The 12,433-nt window shown below is 41.6% G+C and overlaps 1 protein-coding gene across 1 annotated transcript; it reads left to right on the forward strand.

Moving 5' to 3' along the window:
- Window positions 1-10,831: 10,831 nt before the first annotated feature.
- LOC311100514 (C-reactive protein-like) lies at window positions 10,832-11,620 on the forward strand (the record flags this gene model as incomplete). The annotated part of the gene is made up of 2 exons (XM_084141434.1): window positions 10,832-10,886; window positions 11,010-11,620. The coding sequence occupies 2 exons, from the start codon at window positions 10,832-10,834 to the stop codon at window positions 11,618-11,620; spliced, it is 666 nt and encodes a 221-aa protein (XP_083997560.1).
- Between the last annotated feature and the right edge of the window lie 813 nt (window positions 11,621-12,433).

The raw sequence follows: 12,433 nt of genomic DNA on the forward strand, positions 1-12,433 counted from the left end.
TTTGATTAATTTATTCATACTATTTCATCCTTCCACAAGATATAGTCCCGACACAAATCTAGGGTTGCTACCCAAGCCGGCTGGTCGTTCGTTCCATCAGTTTGGTTGCCAGAGACACGACCCAGGAGTTAGCCAACAACACAGCTAACACAATCACTTCAAACTGAAGCTGTAAAGATGGCAAACTAGCTGCACTTCATTTCGTTTTACCTGTTTTCTATTGACAGTTATTTTTATATATCCATAAAAATGATGCTGATTCGTGATTTCGACTAGCTGAGAAAAGCTGCCTGCCTGTCTCTCATCCTGACTCCCGACACGTTCAACATTACTATGGGACAGCTGGAGATAGAATTTGAATATTGAAACAATGTTGCAAATGTCGGAGAGACAGACAGCAAGGTTTATACAAATCTCCGCTGTTGAAAACTAAATGTTAGTATAAAAGAAATGGGAGATAATGTCTGGATGCTTTTTATAGTGGAGATCAAGTTTATAAATTGCCTGGCTGGGCTGATGAGACAGTGGATTGTGCAATCAGGTAGAACAGAGTAAATAGGTATTTTAACGTCATAGATTTAGCCGGTGGTAACTTGTGGAATAGACACCGGCTGGAATGCGGTTTAAACCAATCAGGATTAGACCCACCCGTTGTATAACCACTGCATTTTCCCATTTAGGTGTTTATCAGTGCCTAAATCTGCCATTTTCAACCTGTCTACGGTTACGAGTGTAAAGGGCTACGCAGTCAGGTCTGCTTCGCAAAGAATAGTTTTCCCCCTCCATTACATTATATTGGAAAAGCCCTTTCATACATGCTTACATTATTACAACCTAGTAGTAGTAGTAGTAGTAGTAGTAGTAGTAGGTAGTCACAACTTAAAAATGTAAGTCTATAACAACTTCATTTAATTGTCTAAGCTGGTCAAATTCTCAATATTTTCAGTATCATCTACCTTCTAATTTTATAGTTTGAAAGTGTCTTGCCTTATTTTGATCTGGCCTATGGTTAGAAATGCTGGAAGGGGGACAATCACCACAATCGATGTTCCAGTACCTCGACTAGGAGCTTGGAAATCTGACAAATTGACAGATTGCGTTTAGATATTTCTCAGTTTTTCTTAATTAGTTTACAAAAATTCCCCTTTCCCCTCAACTAAATGTATGTGAATTTAGTGAACTGCAAGTTTTGTTGGGGTGAGGGTGCAGACTGTTAAGTTGTGGATTTCTGATTTTATTTCTTGATGAAACCGATTTGGGTGTTTGAAGATGTATGGAGAGCTTGAACAAAAACCAACTGTATTAAATGTAGATATGTTAATAATACACTTGACCTTGGTTTGTTGTTCCTTTGTCTCCTTGTAAAATGTTAATCTGATTTTGCTCACATCTAATGGGCCACTAACCCAGTGGTTCCCAACCTTTTAGGAACCGTAGCACACCTTGATGGGAGAAAAAATTCTGCAGCACATGCCTAGAGAAACTATTCATACCCCTTGACCTTTTCCACATTTTGTGGTTACAAAGTGGGAATAAAATGGGTTTAATTGTCTTTTTTAACAATCTACACAAAATACTCTGTCAAAGTTGATGAAAAATTCTAACATTTGTAAAAAATAAAATTTTAAACGCTACTATCAAAATCAAATCAAATCTTGATTTGAGCGATTAACCGAAATGTCGGTTATTTTTCGGTTTTTTAAAAACTAATTCACCAACATCAGTTCAATTATTTGAATTCCATTTTGTTCTTTTCTTTCTGTGAGCTCAATGCGCACATTGTGCTGCAGTTTCTCTAGAGATACAGTGCCTTGCAAAAGTATTCATCCCACTTGGTGTTTTTCCTATATTGTTGCATTACAACCTGTAATTTAAATTTAAAATTTATTTGGATTTCATGTAATGGACATACACTAAAATAGTCCAAATTGGTGAGTGAAATGAAAAAAATAACTTGTTTCAACAAATTCAAAAAAATAAATAACGGAAAAGTGGTGAGTGCATATGTATTCACCCCCTTTGCTATGAAGCCCCTAAATAAGATCTGGTGCAACCAATTACCTTCAGAAGTAACATAATTAGTCAGATTGCACACAGGTGGACTTTATTTAAGTGTCACATGTTCTGTCACATGATCTCAGTATATATACACCTGTTCTGAAAGTCCCCAGAGTCTGCAACACCACTAAGCAAGTGGCACCATGAAGACCAAGGAGCTCTCCAAACGGGTCAGGGACAAAGTTGTGGAGAAGTACAGATCAGGGTTGGGTTATAAAAAAATATCAGAAACTTTGAACATCCCACAGAGCACCATTAAATCCATTATTAAAAAATGGAAAGAATATGGCACCACAACAAACCTGCCAAGAGAGGGCCGTCCACCAAAACTCACGGACCAGGCAAGGAGGGCATTAATCAGAGAGGCAACAAAGAGACCAAATATAACCCTGAAGGAGCTGCATAGCTCCACAGTAGAGATTGGAGTATCTGTCCATAGAACCACATTAAGCTGTACACTCCACAGAGCTGGGCTTTACGGAAGAGTGGCCAGAAAAAAGCCATTGCTTAAAGAAAGAAATAAGCAAACACGTTTGGTGTTCGCCAAAAGGCATGTGGGAGACTCCCCAAACATATGAAAGAAGGTACTCTGGTCAGATGAGACTAAAATGTTCCATACGCACAAAAAGCTTATTTCTTCTCAAATTTTGTGCACACATTTCTTTACATCCCTGTTAGTGAGCATTTCTTCTTTGCCAAGATAATCCATCCACCTGACAGGTGTGGCATATCAAGAAGCTGATTAAGCGGCATGATCATTACACAGGTGCACCTTGTGCTGGGGACAATAAAAGGCCACTCTAAAATGTGCAATTTTGTTACACAACACAATGCCACAGATGTCTCAAGTTTTGAGGGAGCGTGCAATTGGCATGCTGACTGCAGGAATGTCCACCAGAGTTGTTGTTAGAGAATTGAATGTTAATTTCTCTACCATAAGCCGCCTCCGACGTCGTTGTAGAGAATTTGGCAGTATGTGCAACCGGCCTCACAACTGCAGACCACGTGTAACCACGCCAGCCCAGGAACTCCACATCCGGCTTCACCTGCAGAGCAACTTACAGTTTTTAGTGAGTGCATACATTTTTCATACACTTCATGAATGAATCTCAGTTTCAACTGTACCCGGCAGATGACAGTGTGTATGGTGTCGTGTGTGCGAGCGGTTTGTTGATGTCAACACTGTGAACAGAGTGGCCCATGGTCCGGTTGGGTTATGGTATTGGCAGGCAGGCGTAAGCTACAGACAACGAACGCAGTTGCATTTTATCGATGCCAATTTGAATGCACAGAGATACCATGACGAGATCCTGTGGCCCATTGTCGTGCCATTCATCCGGCATCATCACGTTTCAACATGATAATGCATGGTCCCATGTCGCAAGGATCTGTACACAAAGCTGTAAAGCAAAGTGTACAAAGCTCTGGATCGACGTGTACGACAGTGTGTTCCAGTTCCCGCCAATATCCAGCAACTTTGCACAACCATTGAAGAGGAGTGTGGCAACATTCCGCAGGCCACAATCAACAGCCTGATCAACTCTATGCAAAGGAGATGTCGCACTGCATGAGGCAAATGGTGGTCACACCAGATACTGACTGGTTTTCTGATCCACGCCCCTATTTGTTTTTAAAGGTATCTGTGACCAACAGATGCATATCTGTATTACCAGATGTGAAATCCGTAGATTAGGGCCTAATTAATTTACTGATTTCCTTGTATGAACTGTAACTCAGTAAAATCTTTGAAATTGTTGCATGTTATTTATATTTTTGTTCAGTGTACAATGACCATAATGTATTGCACGCCTACGTGTCCGGTCTGTTTCTTTTAGGTCCGCTACGTAAGAGCCAGAAGAATGCGCGATACATAAAGAACAGTTATTTATACCTGAACAGACATGATCTAAGTGATTCATAGTTGGTATTCAGCAGTCATAAAAGTATGCCTTATTTACTTTGAAGAACTACTAAACTAGTGATTTTGTCAGACAGCATAGGCAGCAGCTCTATAGATATGAGATGATGACTTGGAATTAAATCAAGTAATCAAATAAAACAAACGTAATAAACACAACTTAAATATTTTATTTAAGTAAAGTCGTTAATTTACTCTCCCGAGTGGCGCAGTGGTCTAAGGCACTGCATCGCAGTGCTAGCTGTGCCACTAGAGATCCTGGTTCGAATCCAGGCTCTGTCGTAGCCGGCCGCGACTGGGAGACCCATGGGGCGGCGCACAATTGGCCCAGTGTCGTCCAGGGTATGGGAGGGAATGGCCGGCAGGGATGTAGCTCAGTTGGTAGAGCATGGCGTTTGCAACGCCAGGGTTGTGGGTTCGATTCCCACGGGGGGCCAGTATGAAAAAATAAAATAAAAAGAATAATGTATGCACTCACTAACTGTAAGTCGCTCTGGATAAGAGCGTCTGCTAAATGACTAAAATGTAAATGTAAAATGTAAATGTCGGTAATAAATTATGGTTAATAAGTGATAAGCAGTAATGGGCAGCCACTACCATCATGGGACTTTTATTAATTGTTTTGTTCTGTGTTACAGCATTAAACCCACATAATGCATAGTGCATTTTATAAAAAATAATAATATTGAAATTTATTACCGAACTGACCTCAAAAAGCACTATCGCTCAGCACTAGTTGGAAAGCAGACTGAACCAGTTTTTCCTCTAGGGTTTTGACTGTGCTTAGCTCTATTCTGTTTATTTCTATTTATCATAAACTCCTTAGTCCTTGCTGGTGAAAAGCATACCCATAACATGATGCTGCCACCACCATGCTTGAAAATATGAAGAGTGGTACTCGGTGATGTGTTGTGTTGGATTTGCCCCAGACATAACACTTTGTAAGTATTCAGACCCCTTCAGTTTTGCATTTTTTCCCCCTCATCAATCGACACACAATACCCCATAATGATGAAGCAGACCATGTAATTGTTTGGTGTGCGAATTTATTAAAAATAAAAAACCAATACCTTATTTACAGTATTCAGACCCTTTGCTATGAGACTCGAAATTGAGGTCAGGTGCATCCTGTTTCCATTGATCATCATTGATGTTTCTACAACTTGACTGGAGTCAACCTGTGGTCAATTCTATTGATTGGACATAATAAGGTGCCATAGTTGACAGCGCATGTCAGAGGAAAAACCAAGCCATGAGGACGAAGGAATTGTCCGTAGAGCTCTGAGACAGGACTCTGTTGATGCACAGATCTGGGGAAGGGTACCAAAAATGTCTGCAGCATTGAAGGTCCCCAAGAACACTGGCCTCCATCATTCTTAAATGGATGACGTTTGGAACCACCAAGACTCTTCCTAGAGCTGGCCGCCCGGCCAAACTGAGCAATCGGAGGAGAAGGGCCTTGGTCAGGGAGGTGACCAAGAACCCCATGGTCACTCTGACAGAGCTCCAGAGTTCCTCTGTGGAGATGGGAGAACCTTCCAGAAGGACAACCATCTCTGCAGCACTCCACCAATCAGGCCTTCATGGTAGTGGCCAGACGGAAGCCACTCCTCAATAAAAGGCATATGACAGCCCGCTTGGAGTTTTCCAAAAGGCACCTAAAGGACTCTCAGACCATGAGAAACAAGATTCTCTGGTCTGATGAAACCAAGATTGAACTCTTTGGCCTGAATTCCAAGTGTCACGTCTGGAGGAAACCTGGCACCATCCCTATGGTGAAGCATGGTGGTGGCAGCATCATGCTGTGGGGATGTTTTTCAGCGGCAAGGACTGGGAGACTAGTCAGGTTTGAGGAAAAGATGAACGGAGCAAAGTACAGAGAGATACTTGATGAAAACCTGCTCCAGAGCACTCAGGACCTCAGACTGGGGTGAAGGTTCACCTTCCAACAGGACAACAACCCTAAGCACACAGCCAAGACAATGCAGGAGTGGCTTCGGGACAAGTCTCAATGTCCTTGAGTGGCCCAGCCAGAGTCCGGACTTGAACCCGATCATACATCTCTGGAGAGACCTGAAAATAGCTGTGCAGCGACGCTACCCATCCAACCTGACAGAGCTTGAGAGGATCTACAGAGCAGAATGGGAGAAACTCCCCAAATACAGGTGTGCCAAGCTTGTAGCGTCTTACCCAAGAAGACTCGAGGCTGTAATCACTGCCAAAGGTGCTTCAACAAAGTACTGAGTAAAGGGGCTGAATACTTATGTAAAGTGATATTTCCGTTTTTGATTTTTAATACATTTGCAAAAATTACTAAAAACTTGTTTTGTGTGTAGATTGATGAGGGGGAAAAAATGATTTAATCCACTTTTAAATAAGGCTGTAACGTAACAAAGTGGAAAAAGTCAAGGGGTCTGAATACTTTCCGATGCACTGTAAAGATAAATTCTTTGCTACATTTCTTGCAGTTTTACTTTAGTGCCTTATTGCAAACAGGATGCATGTTTTTGAAATATTTGTATTCTGTACAGGATTCCTTCTTTTCATTTTGTCAATTAGGTTAGTATTTTGGAGTAACTACAATATTGTTGATCCATCCTCAGTTTTTTCCTATCACAGCCATTAAACTCTGCAAGGGTTTTAAAGTCACCATTGGCCTCATGGTGAAATCCCTGAGCGGTTTCCTTCCTCTCCGGCAACTGAGTTAGGAAGGACGCCTGTATCTTTGTAGTGACTTGGTGTTTTGATACACCATCCAAAGTGTATTTAATAACTTCACCATGCTCAAATGGATATTTAATGTCTGCTTTTTATTTTTATTTTACACATCTATCAATAGGTGCCCTTCTTTGCGAGGCATTGGAAAACCTCACTGGTCTTTGTGGTTGAATCTGGGTTTGAAATTCACTGCTCAACTGAGGGACCTTACAGATAATTGTATGTGTGGGGTACAGAGATGAGGTAGTCATTCAAAAATCATGTTAAACACTATAATTGCACACAGAGTGAGTCAATGCAACGTATGTGACTTGTTAAGTAAATTTTTACTCCTGAACTTACAGTGAGGGAAATAAGTATTTGATCCCCTGCTGATTTTGTACGTTTACCCACTGACAAAGAAATGATCAGTCTATCATTTTAATGGTAGGTTTATTTGAACAGTGAGAGACAGAAGAACAACAAAAAAATCCAGAAAAACGCATGTAAAAAATGTTATGAATTGATTTGCATTTTAATTAGGGAAATAAGTATGGAAGAAACACAAAATAACTGTCAATCTCCCTCGGCCTGGGGCTCCATGCAAGATCTCACCTCGTGGAGTTGCAATGATCATGAGAACGGGGAGGAATCAGCCCAGAACTACACGGGAGGATCTTGTCAATGATCTCAAGGCAGCTAGGACCATAGTCACCAAGAAAACAATTGGTAACACAATACGCCGTGAAGGACTGAAATCCTGCAGCGCCCGCAAGGTCCCCCTGCTCAAGAAAGCACATATACAGGCCCGTCTGAAGTTTGCCAATGAACATCTGAATGATTCAGAGGAGAACTGGGTGAAAGTGTTGTGGTCAGATGAGACCAAAATGGAGCTCTTTGCCATCAACTCAATTCGCCGTGTTTGGAGGAGGAGGAATGCTGCCTATGACCCCAAGAACACCATCCCCACCGTCAAACATGGAGGTGGAAACATTATGCTTTTGGGGTGTTTTTCTACTAAGGGGACAGGACAACTTCACTGCATCAAACGGACGATGGACGGGGCCATGTACCGTCAAATCTTGGGTGAGAACCTCCTTCCCTCAGCCAGGGCATTGAAAAGGGGTCGTGGATCGGTATTCCAGCATGACATTAACCCAAAACACACGGCCAAGGCAACAAAGGAGTGGCTCAAGAAGAAACACATTAAGGTCCTGGAGTGGCCTAGCCAGTCTCCAGACCTTAATCCCATAGAAAATCTGTGGAGGGAGCTGAAGGTTCGAGTTGCCAAATGTCAGCCTCGAAACCTTAATGACTTGGAGAAGATCTGCAAAGAGGAGTGGGACAAAATCCCTCCTGAGATGTGTGCAAACCTGGTGGCCAACTACAAGAAACGTCTGACCTCTGTGATTGCCAACAAGGGTTTTGCCACCAAGTACTAGGTAATGTTTTGCAGAGGGGTCAAATACTTATTTCCCTCATTAAAATGCTAATCAATTTATAACATTTTTGACATGCGTTTTTCTGGATTTTTTTGTTGTTATTCTGTCTCTCACTGTTCAAATAAACCTACCATTAAAATTATAGACTGATCATTTCTTTGTCAGTGGGCAAACGTACAAAATCAGCAGGGGATCAAATACTTTTTTCCCTCACTGTATTTAGGTTTGCCATAACAAAGTGGTGGAATACTTGTTGACTCAAGACATTTTAGCTTTTCGTTTAAAAAAATGTTATCTACATTTTATCCATTTAAAATTCAGGCTGTTATGTACCTATTAATTTATTTAGTGGTAATTACTTCCATCACATCTCAACCATACTGCAAAATCATCTATTTTCTTCGACAAATGTTTTTTATGGATTAAATATGGTTTATTTGAACTATTTTCATTTTTCCTTACTCATGATGATTCATTTGTGTGTACCCCTTTAAGAGCTTCCCATGAATCTGTGCAAAAAATTAAATGTAGCTCTGGTAAAATAGGTATCTCGTTTTGAACGGTTTGAGCTAGAGACTAATTGTTTTCTGCATTGTAAAGGTGCAACCACGGAAACAAAGCCAGGTTCCGTTTGTTTCTATGGCAGAGGCTGTGGTACAACTAAACCTAATCAGAATAAAATTGCGTGTCCCTCAATTTATTCAAATGTAACAACATGCCTGAGCGCACTGGATTTAAAACATCAACAATATACACTGAGTGGACAAAACATTAGGAACTCCTTCCTAATATTGAGTTGCACACCCTTTTACTCTCAGAACAGCCTACATTTGTTGGGGCATGGACTCTACAAGGTGTTAAGCTTTCCACAGGGATGCTGGCCCATGTTGACTCCAATGTTTCCCACAGTTGTCTCAAGTTGGCTGGATGTCTGTTGGGTGGTTAACCATTCTTGATACACATGGGAAACTGTTGAGCGTGAAAAACCCAGCAGTGTTGCAGTTCTTGACACACTCAAACTGGTGCGCCTGGCACCTACTGCCATACCCTGTTCAAAGCCACTTAAATATTTTGTCTTGCCCATTCACCCTCTGAATGGCACACATACACAATCCATGTCTCAAGGCTTAAACATCCTTCTTTAACCTGTCTCCACCCCTTCATTTACACTGATTTGAAGTGGATTTAACAAGTGACACCAATAAGGGATCATAGCTTTCACCTGGTCAGTCTATGGAAAGAGCAGGTGTTCCTAATATTTTGTACACTCAGTGTAGATGTAACCATGTGAAATTAAATGTATTTATTTGAACGGCACTGGTGCACCCAAGTCAAAATTCCATGAGCATTCCACAGGTCACGTTTTATAAGTGAGTGTTCAAAAAAATGATCAAGATTAGGAAAAGTTTGAAAAGCACTGCCCTAACCTGCTCCAGGAGTGCTGCATGAGCTGCTTCCAGCATCTGAGGTCTGTGTGTGTCCTGCCGAGGTTGGGAATTAAAAAGCAGACTGCAAAAAGACGAGTTCCGCTTCGATGGACAATAAAGTGGTATGTAAGTGAATCAACCTGTCAATCAGAAATCAGTAAAGGTCAAAACAAAACTTACATACACAAGAGACCATGAGGTTGCTCAACCTTAGAAGCCACCCTAACTCAAAACACAGTCATTACATGACTTGATAGGCACACACACCCACAATCACATGTTCCGGAATGGGAGCCAAAGTGTGTGTGTGTGTGCACGTCCGCACACGTGTGTCAGTCAACACAAACAGACCAGTGTCACCCAGACCCAAGCCCCGTCACACACACTGGATCCATTGTCAGCACACCCGTCTATTGAAGTGATGTAACGATCTGGTACTAGGAGGGATGAGGAGTCCCATGGTGTTAAGAATAGACAGGCGTGACAGTGACCTAGCATCACAAGGCCTTTCAGTGGAATAACAACCTTAAATCAACATGGTAAGAGCAATACTGTTAGTGTTTTGTGTGTGTTGAGGCATTTCGTTAGCAGGCTATGCAGTTTATAGTATATTATGTATTTACTACTATTTATTATTTTCACAATGACTGTAGTAGTGGCATCTTTTGCCATTATGATATGTATTTGTTGTGGTAGATAATCTCAAGTGAAAAGATAGCTGCCAGTGCAATAGTCCTACTGGGTATCGTCGGTGTCACCTCAGCAAGTGAAGGTATGTTTTGGTTGGTAGGCTATGGAAAATAAGGAATAATTTAGGATACTACCAGTTATGATTATTTCTTTGTATCACATGACTTTTTATTGAAGATACAGAAAGTAATGTCATACAATTGTTGTTGGTAAAATCCCAAATAGTAGATTCAATAGCTCATATCATGTTACTTTCAAAGCATTACGTGTGCATACAGTGAGGGAAAAAAGTATTTGATCCCCTGCTGATTTTGTACGTTTGCCCACTGACAAAGACATGATCAGTCTATCATTTTAATGGTAGGTTTATTTGAACAGTGAGAGACAGAATAACAACAAAAAAATCCAGAAAAACTCTATTCAAGTAAACGTACAAAATCAGCAGGGGATCAAATACTTTTTTCCCTCACTGTACCTCCTCAAGTGAAAAATTCCCTTTTAACTCATGTTTTTCAATGTTGCACTTCTCAGAGAGAAGTCATATGTCCTAAATGCTCTCATGTAAATCTGTTTTTATACTGCTGTCACCGTAGTACAACATGGTGACCGTCAAGAGGTTTGGAAGGTGTTGGACTGACAGTCACAGGAACCCAGGTTAAAGTCCCAGTCAGTTAATTTGCTACAATACCATTGTCATCTTCACCAGTGACTGCTCTAAGATGATGATGATGATGATAATGTTATTGTTGTTGGTATTGTTTGTGGTGTTGTTTACAGTTGGCCTGGGCAGGAAGGTACTGGTCTTCCCGTATGAGACGGACTTCAGCTTCGTGGCGCTCATCCCCCAGAAGGAAATGGGCCTGCGCGCATTCACGCTGTGTATGCGCGTGGCCACTGAGCTGGAAGGCGAGCGGCAGATCATCCTGTTCGCCTACCGCACCCCTGACTACGACGAGCTCAACGTGTGGCGCGAGAAAGATGGCCGCGTCGCCTTCTACCTGAGCGGCGATGGCGCTTTCTTCCACCTGCCGCCCATCACCACCTTCAGAACAAGTCTCTGCCTCACCTGGGAGTCCCGTACCGGGCTGGCTGCCTTCTGGGTGGATGGCCGCCGCAGTACCTACCAGGTGTACAAGCCGGGCCACACTATCCGGCCCAAGGGGACCGTCCTCTTGGGGCAAGATGCGGACAAACACCTTGGAGACCTGGAGGCTTTGCAGAGCTTTGTGGGGGAGGTGACCGACCTCAACATGTGGGACTATGTCTTGCCGAGGAGACAGATCCAAGCCCTGCATTACGGACATAAGATAACCAAGGGAAACATCTTTGACTGGGCCACCATTGAGTACCAGCTGAACGGGAATGTGATGGTGGTGGATGATGACTGACTCGGAGTGGAATCGCGAACAAATGTGGATGTGATCCATTTGTGTGTCTGTGCCGGACTTCTAATTACCTTTTTGTTTAGTTTGGTCTTCTAGATTTAGTCACCTTCACACCTTATGTAGTCAATGAACTATGCTCACTCACAAAATATCAGTGGTTCATAAGAAATTATCGACTTACATTTTGTGAGCATTAAATAGTCTATGCAGATCAAAACCAGTTGATTCCTAAAGATCCTTCACCAGGCAGGCACATGTATAGCACTACCCTCTTTCAACACAATTATTCTTTAGAAATTCACTATTCATAGGATGGATACAGTATGTCCATTCACCTACTGCATGGATGGTGAGATTAACCATATTTTATAAGCATTGCAGTCATTATGTTAACTTATGGAACAAGATGTGAAAATGTGGTAACTATTATTTCACAGTAGAAGTTTATTGGTCGCCTCTTGCAACCTGCTAATTATCATAAATGTTCAGTACAATTTACGTACAGTATGAAAATTAAGCTGTTATTTAGTTACAGAGCTTATGTATTTGTTGCTCTCAGCATGATTTTCTTTTTTATGTGGCCTTGTATGCCAGGCTCCTAGGGCTTTATACATTTGTCACGTGGCTGGTGAGCACTAATTTCAATGGAATTTATTGTTGATGTACCCGAATTAACCACATGGTGGCAGTATATGCTAGTCTTTATTCAGTGAGCAACGAATAAGACATTACATATTTGTTTATTTGGATCCCGATTAGCTTTTGAAAATGCAGCAGCTACTCTTCCTGGGGTCCACAAAAAACACAACATGACAA

Source organism: Coregonus lavaretus (assembly GCF_964263955.1).
Source record: "Coregonus lavaretus genome assembly, chromosome: 25".
Taxonomy (NCBI): Eukaryota; Metazoa; Chordata; class Actinopteri; order Salmoniformes; family Salmonidae; genus Coregonus; species Coregonus lavaretus.